The 21,077-nt window shown below is 41.7% G+C and overlaps 1 protein-coding gene across 1 annotated transcript in view; it reads left to right on the forward strand.

Annotated features, from left to right (window-relative positions):
• The first annotated feature begins 1,768 nt into the window (after positions 1 to 1,768).
• Positions 1,769 to 21,077, forward strand: part of SNX25 (sorting nexin 25) — an 88,026-nt gene continuing 68,717 nt past the window's right edge. Inside the window, exons 1-2 of the mRNA XM_005483850.4 lie at positions 1,769 to 2,346; positions 16,653 to 16,737. Of these exons, the coding sequence (XP_005483907.3) occupies positions 1,900 to 2,346; positions 16,653 to 16,737 (532 nt within the window). The 5' untranslated portion in view covers positions 1,769 to 1,899. The remainder of the gene's footprint in view (positions 2,347 to 16,652; positions 16,738 to 21,077) is intronic.

The following is a 21,077-nucleotide window of genomic DNA, read 5'->3' on the forward strand; positions in this document are numbered from 1 at the left end:
TATCTCTAAACACTTCTATAGAGTTTACAGCTATCAGTTCTTAAAATAAAGCCCATTAGCAAATGCTTGTAAATCCACTTTGGTATAGTGTGGCTTCTGTAAGGAAAGCATTGCCATTTACTCCTGCTCTTGAAAAATGTGGAATATGTAAAAATTCTCTTAAGAAAGGATGCTCTTTTATGTTTGATCTTTGTATACTTTCAAGACTAATCAAGAAGAAGGGAGATTTAATCCTTGAAAAAGATAGCAGCTAAAAAGCAAGCTCTAAGTGATGTCCATGTATTAGAAAAACAAATTACTTGTTGGTGGAATTGCACTATCAATGTTTAGGGCGTGATATGCTTCAGTGATCTCAGACCTAGCAGGAGGTAAACCAAGCTTGGGGAAAATGATGTACCACTGATAGTAGACACAAAGAATGAAGAATTTATGGGACACATGGACATTTGGCAGAACTCCCAAGGTAAGGAAGAAACCAATAAACCCAACTCAGCAATTGTGCTGAAATCAGTTCCAACTTGATAAAAGGTAATTCCTGCAAAGGGAGATCACAACCACCAATTCAAGGACCACTGACCCAAGAAATCCACCAAACTAAAAGAAGGCTGAGCATACAGACGGATTAGCATGGGAAATGAGAATGATTAGCCAATAGAGGACAAAATACTAATTAATAAGAGAACTATGGAACTTGTAGACAATGAACACTAATTCCTTTGTTTGCTAACATATATAAATATTAATAAGTTTTGATATTTGGTGTGCTTGATTTGTTGAATACCACTGAGCACTCAGACTTGCACAACTCAGAAATAAGTAGTCAGTGTCTTTCTTGAGTGTGTAATTATTGGCTTGTTGCACACTGGGTAATGAAGCTGATTTTTGCAGACAACCCTCTGAAGATATCAGGGCCTCCCAATTCAACTGAGTTGACAAATTTGGTGGAGCTGTAGCTGTGCCGCACCTATAGCAACATGAACATGCGTCCCAAGCACAGCTGAAATATGGCAAGCCTTGCACCCTCCCAGGAATTTGTTCTCAGATCTAAAACAAACAGATATAAAATATACAACAGAGGGAGGGTACTGACTGGAGGGCTGGCATGCTTCTGTTGGGGTGGTGAGGCTGTGTTTCTTTAGCATCACTGTTCAATCAACTTTTTATTTCTGAAGTCCAGTTATTTGTGACTTCCTTTGGCTGATCAGAGGGGAGCAGGCAGAGGGGTGCATAGTGCACACTCCGGATCTCCGAGATGCCGCTCGCCAAGGCTTTTGTCCCAATTTCTGGTTAGGGCCTCGATGATCCGGTCTGATCACGCCGGGTCCCTCGGGGCCTAGCCCCCGTGGCGGGGAGGCGTTCCGTGGCATTCCGCGCAGTCAAGCTCCGCACTGCAGCCCGCGGGGATTGCCCTCGCTTCGTCCCAGCGTACCCGTTTCCTGGCCAGCGCCTGGGGACGCCTCCAGCCCCGCCACGGCGGAGCTCCCTGCCTCGCAACACAGTACTAGACGTTCCGGCCGGGCCCCGCCGTGGGGCGGTGCGGCAGGCGCACATGTCCCGGGCCCGCCCGCCCGGCAGGCACCGCCCCCGCCTCCGCCCCCTGCCCGGCCGGACACCGAGCGGCGCGGCGGGGCCTCCCCGGCTGCTGCCACGGCGCTCGGCTCCCGCCGCCCAGCGCGGGGCAGCGCTGCCGCCAGAAAGCGGCCCGGCCGCCGCGCACCCTCCTGCCGCTGGGCATGAGCTCCGGCTCCCCCGGCGGCCGCAGCGGTGCCAGTGGCGGCGGCGGGCGGCGAAGGAGGCGGCGGCGGCGGCGGAGGAGAGGGGGGGCCCCGGGAGCGGCGACCTTCGCAGGGGGCTGCCGCGGCGGGAGATGCGCTTGCTCCCAGCGGCGCCAGGAGCAGCATGTTCCCCGGTGCCGACAGCGCTAGCAGCACGGCCGGGCAGCCCGAGGCGGCGGGGGCCGCCGCCCCCGGCCCGCTGGGCTCGCACGGCCCCGGTGGCGAGGCGCGCCGCCGCAGCGCCCCGGCGGCCGCCGCTGTGGTCGGCGGCGGCGAGGAGGAGGCGGCGGAAGACGAGGAGGACGAGGATCCCGGATCATCCCGTTTCGTGCTGGCGGCGGGACTGGGGCTTCTGGCTGTGTCCGTCGTCCACCTGGGGCAGGAGCGGGCCGAGGCGGGGGGCGGCGGGCCGCCGTGCCTGGCGCTGCTGCTGCTCCGCCTCGCCCTCTACGTGGGCTGCGCCGCCGCTGCCGCCGCGCTGGGCACCCTGATCGTCCTGATGTGCCGCGGCCGCCGCCGCCTGCCGCCGCCGGACTTCGCCGCCGTGGCTCCGGTCCGGCCGGTCGCGGGGGTGAGTAGCGGGAGGGGAACGGAGCGGAGCGGGCGGTGGCCGCGGCGCGCCCTCCCTGCCCGGCGGTGGGCGGGGACGGCGCGGCCCTCGCTCCGCCGTGGAACGGCGCGCCACCCGGACCCCGTGTCCTGCTGTCCTACCGCGGCCGCAGGAGCCTGCCCGCGCTCTGCCGCCCGGCGGGGCTTTAAATGACCAAAGTTGTGTTGGACGGTAGCAGGCGCAGCGGAAAAATCAACACTTTGCTCCGGAGAGACCTCCGGATTGCGAGAATGCTCGCAAGGTGGTTCCCTGTGTTCGGTCCACAGTGGCCGTGTCTCAAATCCTTTTCTGCTCCTCCCATTGAAATGTCACTGGTAAAAGAGAGACTTGGTCGAAGAGGCAGCTTAGTGTTCCTTTAATGCGTTCTCTGAAGTCGGACAGCTTCAGATAGTGTTATCATAGTGCTATTTTGTACTCAAGCCGTTGCAGAGCTCTATGCAAAAGGGAAACAATTTCATTTTCTGTACATATTCCAAAATGTACTAGCGCACAAGCTCTTTGTAGCTCACAGCTTAGTATTTTTCGGGTTCTTCTGAATGGGACTGATAGCACGAGGCATTTGGAAACTTTCCTCCCATCCACAGCCCTGTTCCCCATCATTCAGTGCTTGGGAGCTGATCCTAGATGAGCCTGCAAAAATACCGCTGAAAATTTAGAATCTGCCCACAGTCCTGCTTTGCAGTGGGTCACAGGGATGTGCTGTTGAATGTTACAGCTGGCAGCTCCAGCCTGGAGCCCTTGGCCCCTCACGGTGACTTGTAGGTGTGTTAGCACTTGAGCTGCCGCAGCAATAAATAGACTGTACTGCGTAAGTGCTATTTCCCTTCAGTAATGTTGGGATACTTGAGAGCGCTCTGAGAAGGAAAAGGGAGGGAATTCGTGTCGCCCGGGTGTGCAGCCCGGCTATTCTGGTAACCCAGTTTGTTACATTTGGTACACGCACCCTTCTCGGCAGTAAGTAAGTAGCGCTGTCACGTGTGCCTGGGGCTGCAGCCCATGCCTCTGAGCTTGCCGGCAGGGCAAGAACCCAATACAGATCACTGGCTGAAACTGTCGTCTTTCTGTCTTTTCAAGTTGCTGACAACCTGTAGTAATGGTTTATTCCTTCATTCTTTGACCTAGGGAGAGAAGCAGCCTGTGTTTGGGAGCAATGTGCTTTTCCTGTCTGCATTTAATGGAAGCCGGCAGAGTATTGTTGCCGGTAGGGATCGTTTGGCTGGGCTTTGTTGAATTCAGTGAATAATACAACTTGTGAAGGTGCATTCAGGATATGTGTGTGGCTCTGTCTGATACTCATTTTGTCTTATTGGTAGAATTTTTTAAACATCCTCTTTGCTTTGAACACTCAACATCATACTCAGCTTTCTGAAGGAAGGGAAGAACAAATAATGTGTATGAGCGTTAAGGTGGGAAGTAAGAAGGTATAACACACAAGTGGTAAGCAAAAGGTGGGTACAGCTAGGGATTGTTCAGCTGGATTTTGTCAGAGGAGTGCTAGGTAACAAATGTGTGTTAGGTGCATAAGCACCTTCTAGTAAAGGACTATGTGCTTTTGTTTTTAGCCCTCTAGTTATGTTACACCAAACGGAAAAAATATGTAAGTGGATCGATTGATTATCAAAACAACAATTCCTGTTGCTTTGAGATTTACAAGAATAGATGTTTCTGTGTCAATGCCATAGCTCCAGTGGCATTTATGTACTTCTGTCCTTATCTGAGCATCAGGTGAGTTAGCTTACTTTTACACAGTACCAAACATATCTGTACATAAACTTAGCAATCAAAATCTCCCTGCTGACGCAATGAGGAGCAACATTCAGGATTGTGAAACAGCCAATTTAATTGGGGAAGCCAAAATTTGAAGGAAAAAAAAAAAAGATATTAATTTCTTTGTCTCCTCCTTTGTGAAAAATGTAAGCCTACTGAAAAACATAAGCCTACAGAACAGCAGTGGAAGTAGAACTGTCCAGACACAAATAGCCACCTCTGCAACTGCACCATCTGCACTTTCTTTTTGTGATGTGTTACTGTGCATTTCCCTTGAAGATGTTTTGTTCATCTGTTGGATTTGTATGTATAAATAGTGCACACCTGCTGTTGTGTTATCTAATTTATAGTGTTTGCATTTATTGTAGCTCTATGGGATGTGTTTGTTGTTTCAGAAGGGAATTGAAATTTGGTATTTAAAATTCACTGGTAAGGCAGCAGTACCTGCTAGAACCCTTTTCCCTGGATTGTTTTGTTACCCTCTCCTTGACTCCATTCAATTTTTTCTTTCCTCCCTCTTTGCACTGTTCCCAAAAGTTTACTTACATGAAGGGGATGTTCAAAAAAGGAGTGAGTCTTTTTACCCTTTCTATTTAGAAGATGTAATGCCAGGCATCTTAATTGGGTTTCTCATACCTTCAATTTATAGTTTTATTGATTTCTTTCTGGTTCCAAGTGGCTTCAGGACTGAAAAGCTTCTTGAAGAGTTTTTCTGAACATGATTTTGTATACATGTAGCAGACTTTCTAATTGGAGCTTCAGCAAAATGTAGGTGAAGAAAATAAAATTGTCTAGATAGGCAGCATATAGAAATGTAGGCCATTCACTAAAACTTCCTAATTTAGTCTTTTAATTTTACATCCTTTTGCATTTACACTGCTTTTTTATTATTCAGTTGTTGCTCTCATGCTTTTCATAGAGCCTTATGATCCTTTTGTCTTTTCTGGGAGCCAGTAGTAGTATGACAGTAAAGCTATAATTTTTTTCAGCCTTGTTTTTTCTTCTCCTCAAGAATAAGGAAGAACTACCTGGTGGTCTAATAATTGAAAAAATGTAAGGTAAAAACCTTATTATGACTGGCATCTCACTCTTCATGTGTTTTATGTACGAAATTTAGACAATTCACTTTTCAGTCTTTGTGATATTTTTCACATGGGGTTAACAAATGAGGAAACACTAAGTGTTCAGGAATAAATGTTTACTCTGGTTGTAGTCAGACTCAGTTCTTGGAAAGCTAGTGGGAGTACTCTTGACCAACTTCAAAGGGGAGTTGAATGGAGTCCCTCCTGCTGAGCTGAATAAAGGGAGGTTTTGTACATTCTCAACTCAGCAACCACTGAGCATGTGAGAGTTCAGTGCTGTTGATTTTCATGGTTTGTGCAAGTGAAACCAATATGAGCGAGGAAGTACAGTGGTGCAGGTTTGGATTTCAGAAGAGCAAGGTACATATATTTTTCTTCCATTTTGCCTGAAGTTCCAACTAGAGAAGCAATATTTTCGAACATAAAGCTGTGCTTTGTCCATTTTTTGTGTAACTCCTTTGGGACTTGAAAGGTCAAGACTTCCTTCTGAAGTCAGGTATCTCAGAAAGAGCACTTGAAATCTGCTGAGAATTGCAAAGCAAGCTGTGTGATTTATATCCCTATGATAAATTGTGCTTTCAATGTATTTTTTTGTAGCTCTGTTCATAAAAACTATCTGGGCAGTCTCCTGACTTCCACATAAAAATATCTCTTGTTGGAAGAGAGGTGCACAGGCAACTCATAATAAAGTTTTACTTAATACTTTAAGTACTTGCAGGTACTGATAATACTGGTAAATAGTTTCTATTGATATTGAAATAATAGGAATTGAATGAGTTCCTTGAATTGTACATTATATTATTGTCAGGTATTTTTCAGCACTTTGCAGGAGCTGTTTTAGGACAAGATGATTCGTGGTGGTGGAGAACAGCAAAATGCAAGGCTGCAAAAAGGCATGATGGCCCAATTGTACTTTAGTGAGAATGTCTGTTCTGTCTGTTTTAAAATTCACTTCTCAAGTACCAGTGGACTTGTTCATAGCAAAGATAGCCCTGGGTTAGAACATATGTAACCCTTTAAAATTCAAGTTTGCTTCCAAAACTCCTTTTACCTTGTGTGGTTGTAGAGGGAGATGGCTTTGACTCATGTGAAGAGCCATGTTAACCAAGGTAGTGGGAAGGGAAAGGAAAACTTTTCCCACGTTCGTGTGAGTTGTTTCTCTGCCAAAAAAACTGGCAGAGATGGGGTTTTCTTTTCAGCATAATGTTTTGACTCTGATTCAAAGCAAAAGCTCCAAGTAACAGAGAGTTGGGTTATCAACTTCTTTTAAATAATGCAAAAAACAATGATTCGTTTGTTAGATTTAAGTACTGCATTTTAAATTCAGATTAAGTGAATGATACTCTGTATAGAGAAGGATCTACCTGGTCTTTCTGCAACACTAACAGAAGGATAGTCAATGTGCTTTTTTTCTCCAGTGAAAAGGGTACATGGATTTTAATGTCCTGTCTTTAGTTTCCTACAATTAACAGTTGTCAATTATTTTTAGTATTTCTTTAAAACTCATCTCCTGACATATTTGGTCACTATTGTTTACTACAGTTTAATAGCTCCCAATTATAAGAGAGTAAACTAACACTCTCCCTTTCTGGCCCTAAAGCCAAATCACATTACATGTGATCATGTTTTATGTTCCTAAAGCCTCCTTCCATCCACGAACGTGTATTTTTGTGAATTTGCCATTAGTGCAGGGGGCGTGGGTAAAGCTTTTTTTCATTGGATCAGGTTGTCTTTGAAGTATCTGGATCCTGGAACGTAGTACTGCTTTTTATCCAATCTGTAGGAGGATGTATAGTGAAATGGAAATGGTCCCAATCTTTCAAATGTGATGGCAGCTTGACTGAGGTTGAGTATTTGTCATAGTAGCCGAGCTGAGTGCTCTGCCCTTTGTGAAGAGCATAAGGGAAGCAGAGAGAAAGAACACAGGGTTTTATTTTCCTTCTCTGTTGGACTTTTGCCATGAGATGAAGCATGTGAAGGTAAGCTTGGAGGAGCCCCAGCAGCTGTGGAAAGTGGAAGGTTTGCCATCTGTGGGCAAAAATTTCAAGTGGGATGCAAAAGAATTCTTGAGGCAATAAGTAGTTTGGAGGAACTGTGAGGGAGAGGAGAAGCTGCCTAACCCCTTCAAATTTTGATCTGTATGCCTTAGTAAGAGTTTAAAAGCATTTATGTTTTTTTCTAAATCTAAAACCAAGCATCTTCTATGGTCTGTCTCATTCTCTGACTGCACAGGGGATATTTAGAGCTCTGATATTGCAGGATTTTTTTAAAAACAACAGCAGTCTCTGGTTGTGGCACTTTTATCACACTTTGGACTGTTTTGGGCTTGCAAACAGATATTCTGATCTAGTGCCAGTCTTTTAATTGATGGTTTGTTTCTGGATTGAAAGGAGAAGATATGTTTAGTGTGTTTTTAACAGAACTCAGAGTCTCATGCATTTATTCTTAGTTCTGTCTCATTTATAGGCAGGTCAATAATGAGCCTTTGTTGATATGGTTGAGTTTACTACTAGGAAAGTCATGAAATCAAAATAATAAAAATATATTTTAGCAATTTCTACCAATTCCATGAATATTTTAAAATGTTAAGGGAACGTTGCATGAATTGCAAGTGTTCTGCTATAGTTCAGCAAGGGCCTGTGGTTTGGACATTTCTGGTACAGTTTATTTTTAGGGATCTGTGGAACATCTGTTATTATTTGGGATTTATAAGCATTTTCAGAATTGGAACTTTGTTAGGACTGCATATGTTGATGACCTGCAGGTGTAACTTTGGAGTGATAACTTTATTACAGGAGTCTGACCTCAGGAAATGAAATGTTTTTCAGACTCTGATACTCACTCCTTTGTCCCATAACTCTTTAGCAGTGAGCAGACTTAGTTTTCCACACATTTTTCTTCATCATGTATGTTTAGAGAGTTCTTTTATTCATCATGTATATTTAGAGATTGCTTGTTTTGTCATGCGGTCCTTTCTGATTCCTTTCATTGGATCCTTTTTTGTCAGCTCTGCATTTTATTGTTCTCGACATTTAATTTTCTCAATTTTGTGTTGGATTGACATCTCATATTTTGCTGTGAATGGGCTGTTTTTACCTTTGTAGGGACTGCACATGAACAGTGTTCTATGATTCAAAACATAACTAGGGAGCTAGCTCATTTCTCCTGATAACCAAGCTCTGCTGAGTCAATAAGGATGGATGGTGGGCTCCTAGAGATCTTACTGCCCAAGTCTCTTGCAGGGAGATCCTAAGGGTGGCTATAAAACCTCTGTAATAAGGTCAAGAGTGAAGACATCCTGCATTCAAGGTATGCTTTGACATTGAAAATAGTGTAGGCATGTATCAGAAACATTCTGAAAATCACATAAAGTTCTCTTGTATTGGCAAGTCTTGGGTTTCTTGCTCTTTGCAAAGCACAGCAGCAGATGTGTCATGGTTTGAGCCTGGCACAGAGCCAGTGCCCCCTATGAAAATGCCTCACTCTGGTGTTTGCTGTGAGATGTGACTAGGAATAAGCAAAACAGGCTCTAACTTAAACATAAAGAACACTTTATTATCTAAACTACAGGAAAATAGGGAAAGACCATAAGGAAAAAGGAAAAAAAAGAATTGAAAACTTTACAAAAAAAAACTACTTTTCTCTCTCTCCACTACCTGACTTTCTCAATCTGATACATTCTCTCAAATCATTAACTGCTCAGTTTTGGCTTCACACTTTAGTATACTCAAACTGCAGTTCATGAAGAGGAAAGGAGTCCTTCTTGTTCTATAGGCTTCCCTTGCCCTGGAAACACACTGAAACTTCGTGTGCTTCTCTGTCACTTCGGCACCGCTCGGAAAAAGTCTTTTTGCCGCTTGTGACATCTTCTTTCTATGCCCAGTGCTCTCACTACTGACGCATGGACAGAGCTGCTCTTAGGGTTGTCTTTTAAGGATGCTTTGTCTCACTCTAAAAAGGCACAGTCTCTGCTTTGGGACATCTGTCCCCCCCATATTTTTCTAACCCCCTGAGGCCGGGGGGTCTTCACGAAGAACTCTCTTGGTTTTGAGCCACTGCGTCCTCCTAAGTGCAGTCTGTGTCACAGGAACAACTGAGTCCATGGCCACAAGAAAAGTCCAGCCAAAAGGCTACTCCAAATAATTTCTTCTCATTCAATCATCTCCACGTTCTTCGGGCTAGGTCTTTGTCTCATCTCATCTCTTATCTCCCTTCTTATTCAGGTTCGAGGAGGATTAGCATTTTTGCAAGGCCCCAATCATGAAGGAAAGGGTTAAAAGTTTCAGTCTCTGTCTATCTCAGAATGCTGGTACTCTCACAGGTGCTGCTGCTCCGCCGGCCAGGCTGCACTCTTCCCTCCCCCTTCTCCTCCCGGGCTGGCTACTATCATATTCAGACGCCGGCTCTCCTCTCTCTCCCTCCTGGGGGGGGGGGAATGGCTGCCCGATGTCTCTTGGGGCTCCACCACCCTTCCATCTTTGAGAGCTTTCTCACTCCCATCTCTGTCCAGGCCCCGGGCCTACCGCATGGCTGCCCCTCTCCCGCTCAGCAGCAAGGCTGGACAGGGGAGGGTGATCTGACCTCTTCGAAGCGACGTCCCAAGAGAGAGTGCCAAGGGCAGTGCCCTGCTTTTTAACCCCTGTGTATTCTCGGAGGTGTGTCTAAACCCCACTGGCTACACCAGGTGCCAGTCTCAAACTCAAAACCTTCATTGGTTTGACCACAGCTTTCCAGAATTCTCACTTCTTCCTGGTCAAACCACCACATTCCACCCTTCACCTCCGAGAATACACTTTCTAAAATTATCAACAGAATTACAAAACACTTCTACACAACAATACTCTACATTCACTATCTATCTACCTTAACTTAGTACATGCTTTTTCTTATTCTTCTTGGTCTCATCTCACAGCTTTATCTCATCATTCTCTCGTAATTCGATTCCCGGTCAGGGAACCAAAAATGTCATGGTTTGAGCCTGGCACAGAGCCAGTGCCCCCTATGAAAATGCCTCACTCTGGTGTTTGCTGTGAGATGTGACTAGGAATAAGCAAAACAGGCTCCAACTTAAACATAAAGAACACTTTATTATCTAAACTACAGGAAAATAGGGAAAGACCATAAGGAAAAAGGAAAAAAAAGAATTGAAAACTTTACAAAAAAAAACTACTTTTCTCTCTCTCCACTACCTGACTTTCTCAATCTGATACATTCTCTCAAATCATCAACTGCCCAGTCTTGGCCCCACACTTTAGTATACTCAAACTGCAGTTCATGAAGAGGAAAGGAGTCCTTCTTGTTCTATAGGCTTCCCCTGCCCTGGAAACACACTGAAACTTCGTGTGCTTCTCTGTCACTTCGGCACCGCTCGGAAAAAGTCTTTTTGCCGCTTGTGACATCTTCTTTCTATGCCCAGTGCTCTCACTACTGACGCATGGACAGAGCTGCTCTTAGGGTTGTCTTTTAAGGATGCTTTGTCTCACTCTAAAAAGGCACAGTCTCTGCTTTGGGACATCTGTCCCCCCCATATTTTTCTAACCCCCTGAGGCCGGGGGGTCTTCACGAAGAACTCTCTTGGTTTTGAGCCACTGCGTCCTCCTAAGTGCAGTCTGTGTCACAGGAACAACTGAGTCCATGGCCACAAGAAAAGTCCAGCCAAAAAGCTACTCCAAATCATTTCTTCTCATTCAATCATCTCCACGTTCTTCGAGCTAAGTCTTTGTCTCATCTCATCTCTTATCTCCCTTCTTATTCAGCTTCGAGGAAGATTAGCATTTTTGCAAGGCCCCAATCATGAAGGAAAAAGTTAAAAGTTTCAGTCTCTGTCTATCTCAGAATGCTGGTACTCTCACAAGTGCTGCTGCTCCGCCGGCCAGGCTGCACTCTTCCCTCCCCCTTCTCCTCCCGGGCTGGCTACTATCATATTCAGATGCCGGCTCTCCTCTCTCTCCCTCCTGGGGGGGGGGAATGGCTGCCCGATGTCTCTTGGGGCTCCACCACCCTTCCATCTTTGAGAGCTTTCTCACTCCCATCTCTGTCCAAGCCCCGGGCCTACCGCATAGCTGCCCGTCTCCCGCTCAGCAGCAAGGCTAGACAAGAGAGGGTGATCTGACCTCTTCGAAGCGACGTCCCAAGAGAGAGTGCCAAGGGCAGTGCCCTGCTTTTTAACCCCTGTGTATTCTCAGAAGTGTGTCTAAACCCCACTGGCTACACCAGGTGCCAGTCTCAAACTCAAAACCTTCATTGGTTTGACCACAGCTTCCCAGAATTCTCACTTCTTCCTGGTCAAACCACCACAAGATGTTACCTAAGGAAAGAGCCAGTTACATAGAGCACTGTATCCTCTCCCAAGCTGTTAATTCAAGTGGCTAAAAAGATAAAGAAATCATGTATTTATGAGGGGAACAGATTTGTGTTGTGTCTATGGGAGGTTTTTGTGACCAGTCATTCTATACCATTTTTCCCCTATTAAATATGCACAGTGAAACAGAACAAGTTAATGGTAATAAAATGAATGATGATGGGTTTTGTGGTGCTCTTGAAAACAGAACACCCTAGAAAATGTGTGTATGGTAAAAAGTCATGTGAGGGAGGGTATAGCAATAGGCCTCTCAGGAGTTTCTCTCTGGTTGCTAAGCTGAGACTCTGCAGCTCAGGCATGATTTTGTGCTGGCTTTTCTGGCATGCCAGCAATTTAGTTTTCATGCCATATGGCTCTTTTGGCCTTGAAGTATAGACCATAGGTTCTTGTCATCTCTTTTTACAGAGGAGGAGAGTGTGGAAATGTTCAGTAAATTGGGGCTATGCCTGTACCTTGAGAATTCATTTAAGGCTTTATTTTGATGGCAATATTAAAAATTCCAGCTCAGGATAATGCTCCACTTCTTGCTGAGCAGTGATTTGAATGCTAACTTACCAATTATTTCTTAGCTGTACTGATAGAATGAAAGAAGTACCCGAGAAATGTTTCATTTTCATATTCTTATTCTTATCTGTCTGGTATTCTATGAAATCTCAAGTGAAGAAAGTTCTATCCTGATTACAAAGTTTTTACACTGCTGCAGTTTTACCAGTTTTAAACAGCTAAGATTGAAGATCCCCATATGATAAACAGTTTACATATTTCAGGAGCTACTACATTAGTAGAAATAATGAGATATCATAAAATAATTACCAAGATAATGATGCTTAAGATAACAGGATTAACATTCTTTAAGTATGTTGACTTTTAAATTGGTAGTTATGGTATCTGTTAATGCTGACTGTGACAGATACATATGTGCCTTGTAATCTTAAATAGACTATAAGTAAAGATTAAAAAATAACTCTTGTGAACATAAATTTGTTTTTGCATCATTAGTTGAAATAATGTTGGGATAATAACATCTCTATGAAGTAATATGTGGATAAGAACACATCTATCCATATCTGTTAAATATGAATTTATGAAGAGCTCAGTGAAGTATTGTTTGAGGCTGTGACTCTTTGTTATCAAGGTCCAGTCTGATATTAATGTATGTTTTACAAAGATAAGAGGAAAGGTAATACGGCAACAGTGGGAGGAAAAAGTAACTATGAGCAACTTGTTGATTTGTGTATGCTGAATTAGATGCAGCCTTTCCCTTTTAGATCCGTGATTGAACTGTCTCATCCACAATGCCCATTTATATTGTGGCATCTGTTGTGATCTCTGCTCTAGTTTTGAGATAATGTAATAGGAATAATTGTAAATTTTTCTCTGCTTCTGGCCTTAATTCCATGGCAGAGTAAGGCTGCATGTGGTGTGCCTATAGCAGGTGCCTGGCTTTTTGCTGCTCTGTTTTAAAAATTGCATTTGATACAAAGTGTTGCAAATGAATTTCTTGATAGTGGAAGGTACTCCTGTGTTCTCTGTGCTTTGCCATTTAATAAGTATTGTTGCTGAAATAATTTCTTAATTCTTTTTCATTTAACATTTATTGTTGTCTTCAGAGCTAATTTAAAATTACTTATATAGTTTAAATGAATAAATGACATTTCCTTAAGTTTTGAATCTGTAGGAGACTGAACCTAGGACAAAATTTCAGGTTCAATGTCAGCCTTTTTTTTCCTTGACCAATTCAGACTGTTGTTTTCTTCATCATAAATAGTTTTCAAAAGTTTCAAACAATGAGTGCTGTTCAGAAGTCTACAGGAAATGCACACATCCTTTTTTTTTGGCCTCTAAGCAAAGTCAAAACTGAAGAAAACTTGAAGTGTTCCAGGAAACAGGCCTCCCTGTTTGTTAGCAACCTCATTCTTAGCATGTACATTTAAAATGTTCTCCACCCCTACCCCTTCAAGTCCTTTTGTTAAGTTTTATTTATGTTTCAGTCTGGTTTCTGTCATTACTTACCAATGAAATCCACAGATAGGAACCCAATTGTCTTGACACCAATTAAAAAAAGATAAATTATTGAGGGCTACGATAGTGCAAGTCAGGACTTAGAGGAACATACGAGGTTTTATTCTGCATTAAGGAGCATCTAAACTAGAGCTTTGACTGTGTTAAATCCATTTACAAATGTTTTGGGCTCAGTCAGGGTTATGCCAATTATTTCATGAAGCCTAGCACCACTTTTCTTCAGATGAATGACATGAAGAAAAATGTGAAAACATTCAAATCTAAGCTTTCTAGCTGAAACTGTTTTCTACATATGCCCTCCATCTGACTTGAGTCAGGGGAAGGAAGAAAGTCTTTCCGTGAAATATGCTGTACTTTTCATTCTTTCAGCTGTTAGAGCTGAGATTGGACTGTGAATTTTCTGAAATCCTTCTATTATCACAGATGTTGGTTATCAGCATTACCAGGTTGTTAGTGGTGTTTTTAAGGTGTTTACTGCCATATGTCATCTAACTTGGGAGTGCCTGCTTATTTAATTAATTCATCACTTTTATTGTCACAGAAACAGTACTTTTTGAAAGCAAACCTAAACTAACAAGGCTTAAGTCTTGATCCTGCTAAATGCAAGTTCATAAAAGGGGAAGAAAAAAGGAGTTTGATCAGTTGTTTTAGACAAGGCACCTTTAGATCTGGTATATTATGAATAATGAAATTTAATTAACAGCTCTCTGAAGGGTCATCAAAGATCATGAATAGTTCAGGTTGGAAGGAATATCTGGGGGACATCTAGGTCACTCTCTTGCTCAGAGTGAGGAAGATTGAGAGATGGAGACCCCACAGCCTGTCAGCACTCCTATTCTGATACTTGAGCAGCCTCATGATTAAAATAGTTTTGTCTTGTGATGGAAATTTCCTGTGTTGCAATGTTTCCTAATGTCCCGTGCATCTGCAAGAAGAGTCTGGCTCCCTTTTCTTTGTATCCTGTCATTGAGTAGATGGAGACAGCAGTAAGGTCTCCCTGAAGTTCAGTTTTTAAACCTGAAGTAACCCAACCAGAATCGCAAGTTAATAGTGGAACAGGCTACTTCTTGCAACTATAGATCCCCTCTGAAGATTGCTTTCTTTATTTTTTTTTTTTTTTTGTTTTTAACTTGTGTTTAAACTAGTTTTGAAAGGAATTATTTGGTGAGCACTGCATTTGAGCACTTACTGATGCTTTAGGCCATAAAAAATGCTTCCTGCAATGTATGTGGTGCAACTGTAGATGCCTAAGTTAGCTTGAGGTCACTGACCTCCATGCAGGTAGGACTCAGTTCAGCAGAAGGATTAGCCTTGTAGGACACCTAAGCTGGCATGAGTGTTAAGGAAGATGGAGTGTGTTGAGCATGGATCTTGAGTCAGGATTGTTGGCTCATGTTTAGGAGTTCTTCACAGAAAGACCTGAGTGAGTTTGTTTAATTGGGTTTACCCTTCCCCTAAGATACTTGGGGTATTTCACGTCTCTGTGAGTCTTCTCTTTTTAATTTTTTAAATAATGCAGCTTGCTGCTGCAGATAAAGCAGAAAATAATTATGTGACTGGCATTAACACAGCTTTGAACAGTGTTGAGGAAGTGTGATAACATTAGCAGCCAGAGATGATGTGTTGGAGCCTTACAAATAGTGTTAGGTGACCTTACAAAGAGACAAAATACTTTTCCTTACTGTTTAGCTGGGTATGGCTGAAGCTTTTACCAGTGGTCAGATCAAAAAGGGGCTTGGAAATCTATAGTGGTTCACTAAGTACTCTGTTCTCACACCTCATTAACTATAGTCTTAATAGTGAGGGGGGGCTGCAGATGGAGGCAAATGTGCTGAAGTCCTGCTGCTCCTGCCATTGGTGGTGTTGTGGAGGAGGGAAGCAATCAGCTGGAAGACCACAGTCATGGTCTCAGAATAGCGACTGGAAGGACTCCAGGGAGTGCTGCTGCATTCATCCAAAAGGTGGAACAAACCAGCTATGGGCAGGGGGGCACTCAAGGCATGGAAAGTACCTTTCCAAGTCACTTTGCTGTGTGATAGGTGTGAGTGAGCCTGAAAAGCTTTATTTTGCTGTTAAAAGTAGTGCATAGACTCCTTTATCTAGGTTCTATTAGATGAACTTTGTTAGACTCCTTATGCACGCATCTGAAGTAGACAAAAAACATTAAACCAAAATACAGATTATTAGGCTGCAAATTGGCTGAAATAACAGTATATTACCTTTAAGAACATTAAACAGTGTTTTTACTTCATGTTTATGCTGCTTTCCTATTCTCTGTGTGGTGAATGTTGGAGGGATGGGGATGTTTCTGCAGTACTTTCCCCTTAGGAAGGAGAGTGAGCTCCAAGCTGATTGACAGTGGGAGCAGTTTCTATTTCTGTTTTGAATTATACTCCTTTCTATATAAATACATCATGAGTCACTGCTCTTTGTCTATACCCTGAAAAATGTTTCTCCATCCGCCCACCTGTTTGGACGCTGTGGGAGTGAATACTCCAATAAAGACAAATATTTGTGTAGAACAGAAGCTGAAAATGCAGAGGGCCAGAAGTATCTTTGAAGAAAGAAGCCCAAAAAATGTGAACCAAAATTACGTAGGAGATCTAAAGGCTTCTCTTTTGTTTTAAAAGTAGTTTACAAGGAAAAATGAAGTCCATTGTCACAGCAGGCTGTAAAAATGTTTTATTTGCTGTGAAAATACTGAACAAAAGAGTTCCAGTTGTTTTGTTACATGCATGTCCTATCCTCAGTGCAGTCTTGCAAGTGAATACAGCTCCTTTCTACCCAAAAAACTTCACTTAAGATAATTTTGCAAGTTGAACAATGTGTGAGACATAAGTATTAATATGTGCTTAATGAACAATGTATAATAACCTCATAGACAATTGACACTCCTCTGTTTTACCATATGAGGTGACAATATTTGCATAAGGACCAAATGATACATTACTATTGCCTTGAATTCCAGTTTTATTCCTTCTGTAACTTTTAGTTTATTTCTTCCTCTTATGGTGTATGTTCTGTTTTAATTTCAGAGTAATTGGTCTGGAAGCTCTCATGATTCAATCCAATCAAGGAGAGTGGTTATTTCTCACAATATGGATAAAGCGCTGAAAGAAGGTGAGTCTTAGGAGCATTAAAGTCTGAATGTCTCTTGTCCTTTTAGCAAACCATAACTGCACAATGTTCCAAGACACTAGAATATGACCCTGGTTTCTTCCATGATATAAAATGTAATGGCAAGGTCTTAGTCTTCTCAAGGAATCCACTGTGGTAGGTAATGTGATGTTGGTTTTGCTATTCAGCTGATATCTTGTCATTGTAGTGGCTGGTTTTTACAGAAATAAATTGAAATACAGTCCTTAATACTTATGCACAAAGCAAAGGGGTAACACTTAAAATATTCTTGACTGGGTTTTCCTGAACTGAGAAATCCTGTAGACTCTTGCGTACAGTCTTCCCATTTACTGCAATTCTTGCCATTAAAACTGATTCTAAAATCAACATTTCTACTTCTGACTGATAGAGTATATTAACCTTTTGTAAATATTTTATCTAATTTTGAATACTTTTTCCTTTAAGATTTCTTTGCAGCACTTTTTCCTGTATTTTTCATAAATTGAGAGTATCTTTGAAAATTATCATTGCTTCAAATGGGTTGGTTGTCTTGTGACACCTTGTTATGTTTTTAAAGTTACTTTTATGAATAGCTATTAGCAGGGTATGTAGAAAAATTATAAATTTAGAGCACTACCTACCTATGTCATTGAGATGGATGCATGAGGCCATCCCTACTCAGTAAGGCTGAAAGAAAGTTACTAATACTTAAATGATTCATTTTTCAGAGTTAAGTACCTTATGCTGTGACAGCTCATGCCTTTCTGCTATTTTTTTTTCAGAGCAGCTTTTACCCTCTATTCTCACGCTGAATTTTGGAAAGCAAACTTGTCAGATTTTGTTTTATTTCTTCCAGGCCTAAGTGATGAAGCCAACTTCTCTGTTTTGCAGTTTGACAAAGATGAGGCTGTACTTTTTGCTCTACCATACAAAGTGTTTTTGGTTTGAAAGGTGACTGACTGAGTCATCTTCAGTTTGAGATACTGAATGCAATCATTTTGAAATACTGAATGCAATCCCAAAAGCAAGAGTTTATTTTTTATTAGCACAAAATGATTAGTCTATATGAAAATAGACAGGACTTCTTGCCTGTGACAATTCTGAAATTTGTAGTTGTCTTGATGTGAATGGTGGTTTTTTTGTTGGGGTTTTCCCCCCCACAAGTTTGTGGATAAATAAAACTTTACAGATGGTATTTTTTATATTACTAGCAATATTTATGTTTCCAATCTTGCATTGATTAGGGTTAAAGTATTTATAAATCCCAGGAATTTTGGACAATGTCATCTGATTTCAGAAATGCTGTTGCTGGGTGTGAAGAGACAGCCCTTGGTTAATTCTGATTTCTTCAGCTCTGTTTCATCATTGTGTAATTAAGTTGGCCTGGGGTTTACTGTTAGTTGCTAACTACCTTGCCCGGCTCCAGAACTGCTGTTGTCTGTTGGTCATGCCATGCTTTTGCTGGTGTTATAGCCAGGCTCTGTGGTCTTTTCTCTCTGAGTTAAATGTGGTTCACCTGAGGGTCTGTGCCACTTTAAGCTTGCTTTACTGTGTTTTTCCTGATGTTCCAACCATCATAGTCTGTTCATGTAGTTGGAAAGATCCTTGGTCATATCCTTGGTTTAATTGAAGGAATCATCCATGTTTCTGTTTCAACTATCTTATTTCAATAACTAGTAGATGTTTAGATAGTTTTCCTGTGATAGTCACTGGCTGATAATAGTTGCCTGTGTCTTATACAGCTTTTTGTGTTGCTGTACTAAAATTGTTGGGAATCATCCTTTTACAGTGTGCCTCACACTAAACACCACCAAGAAGCTCTGTATATGTTGGTTCACAGCTCTGCCCTTTGTTATTTTCCATTAAGAGCAGAGCAGTGTAACAGGTTGGTGCTTTAGAGTGCTGCTTCATTATGAATAATAGGATACTTGCCTTGGCTGTAGATACAAGGTGGGGGAAAGCTGTGAATTAGCCCTGCCACAGTGTGTTGTGGTTTATGAAATCTAAGTGTTCAAAATTAGAACAAGTGCAAGGCTACAAAGATTTTCCTTGTTGAGTATGGCAGAAAGAAAAAGTCTTCAGTTGTCAACCCCAAGTCTCCTTTTCAGCTGGTAGCACTTGAGTAACTAACATTGAGATATGTTTTTTTCAGTACTTCTCATGCTTTCTGTTGAGAGATTGATTTGATTTTTCGTTTACCTTACAAAAAGAGAAGATAAGCCACTTGTTCAAGTACCCTTCAGTGCTACCTGCTACTTGTCTGGATTCCATGCACACAGGGGTGTGGTGAGAGGTCTCCTGAGAGAGGATGTGCCCAGTCCCTCTGGTGCTGCTGTGCACACTGTGTACTGCTGGGGCTGAGGCTGCAGCTGCCAGGAGATTGATATGCTGGGGGGTAGCTGGCCTCCCAGGAGCTGAATTTCATTTTCTGCTGTTATTGCTCCAAGTCCTGCGGTCTTTTTGTTTTTCACAGTCAGTCTTTGTCTCTACAGTTTTAGCAGTGCCAAGAAGAATTGTCTTCATATCACTTAGCTCCCTCACTGGGTCATTTTTGAGTAAGTAGAAAAGTACAGGCCATAGCTCAAATCCTGGCAGAGCTCTACTGGTGAAATTGTTCTGCTGTGAAAATTACCCTGTTTCTTAGATCTAAAAATATTTCCTGCTGGAGAGCCATCTCTTCTTTTGGAGTGGGTTGTCTTCCTTCAAGCCTGCCTTGAGGTGACCTTTTTGGAAATATTTTGAGTATTTCATTAGATATTTTCTATGGATTAGATCTTGCCTATTTGTGTTGATCCCTTAGGATGTAACTGTGTTGGGAATGTAAGGTTGTACTTCCTTTAGAGAAAGATTGGGAGAAATGATGTCTCATTTCCCAACTTAATATGTGCATATTGATATTTAGAAAAAAACCTCCTGCTGCTCTCTATTTGAAAAGCTAGTAGATTTAAAAAATTTATTTTAATTTTTTTAAGTTTTATTTTTTCAAAAAACAACTTTCAAAACAATTTCTTTTTTGGCCACAATATCAGCAAACCAATTTGAATTTATGTTCTCTGTGCTGTTGGGATTCAAACATTTGAAGCTAAGAACTCTTGGCAAAAGGTGCATGTGGAAAATTATTTGGACATAAATTTGTCTGTTTTTATTTTACTTCATTTCCTACATTTTTTCTCTATTGTTTATATATTTTTATGATTTTTTTTCTGCATAAAAACCAGTAAAGACACAAATGCCAGGAAAATTTTAATAAAAATGGACCAAAGACTGGGGAATTGGGATACTGTCAGGGATTCCTTTTGCACAGGACCAATCCATCCATGCACCAAGCTAGCATCTAGCCTACAAAACCTGTCAGTTTCATAGAATTTGAACAGAGAAATAAACCAAGAAATGCTAGTGATTTTCAAAACAAAAACTTCAGAAGAGCACTGAAATCTTTAAACCACTATTGCTAGTTCACAGTCACTGCACAGTCACTGAAATGCTGGCATTTAGACATCATTTTGTCAGCCTTTTACACCATGGTCTAAGTAAAGATTTAGTAGTCATGAGAAACTTCAGTAAAGCTAATAAGCATAAAACCTCATCCTCTTGTATAGCTAAAACTTAATGAAATTTAAAATACAATAAGTGAAAAATGTCCTTCATCTCTTTCAATTTAAATCTTAGTGTCTTGGAAATTATAAACCTGAATATTCAGAGTATTTATTAGTAATTTTATTAGTAATTGTAAACCTGACTTTAATGTAGGGGTTTTAAATTTTCTTTCAGGTTTTTGTTGCCATTCTTCCTTGTTTTTGGGTTTTTCTTTTTTGGTCTTAATTGACTTTTGGCAGGGGCAAAAGGTAGTGGCTGTAAGAAGTAAATAAGCATTTAGCATTTACTTCTCTAGAACAGTACTTTGACAGGTACTTGGCCGTGGTATAGTCTGTCATTTTTTTCTATTAGTTTTTTATTGAAAGTATTTTTCTAAAAGTATAGCTTATTATAACCCTATCATGCATGTTAGATCTAGTGTTGTAGTAGCACAGAATTCTGGTAGTGATTCTTGGCTTTTTGAAGGTGGTTTCTTCCTGCAGGATCCTAACACAATTCACATTACCATTGTATTTCTCCTTTATGGGTTGTAATGCTTGTTGCTCTAGAATAACTCAAGGCAGTGTTGTAGCTATACCTTTTTTCATTTGTTCATACAGTCACAGGAGAGTTTTGGATTTAACTATAAATTAATGTAGTGGTTGTGGCTTCTCCAGGGTTTTCAGCAAATGACTTTTACTTGTTGAAACTTGGAAGTCTGTCTGCATTTGCATAGAATATTTATGCTCTGTTTTTTAATACTGCTT

This window comes from Zonotrichia albicollis, chromosome 5 (assembly GCF_047830755.1).
Source record: "Zonotrichia albicollis isolate bZonAlb1 chromosome 5, bZonAlb1.hap1, whole genome shotgun sequence".
Taxonomy (NCBI): Eukaryota; Metazoa; Chordata; class Aves; order Passeriformes; family Passerellidae; genus Zonotrichia; species Zonotrichia albicollis.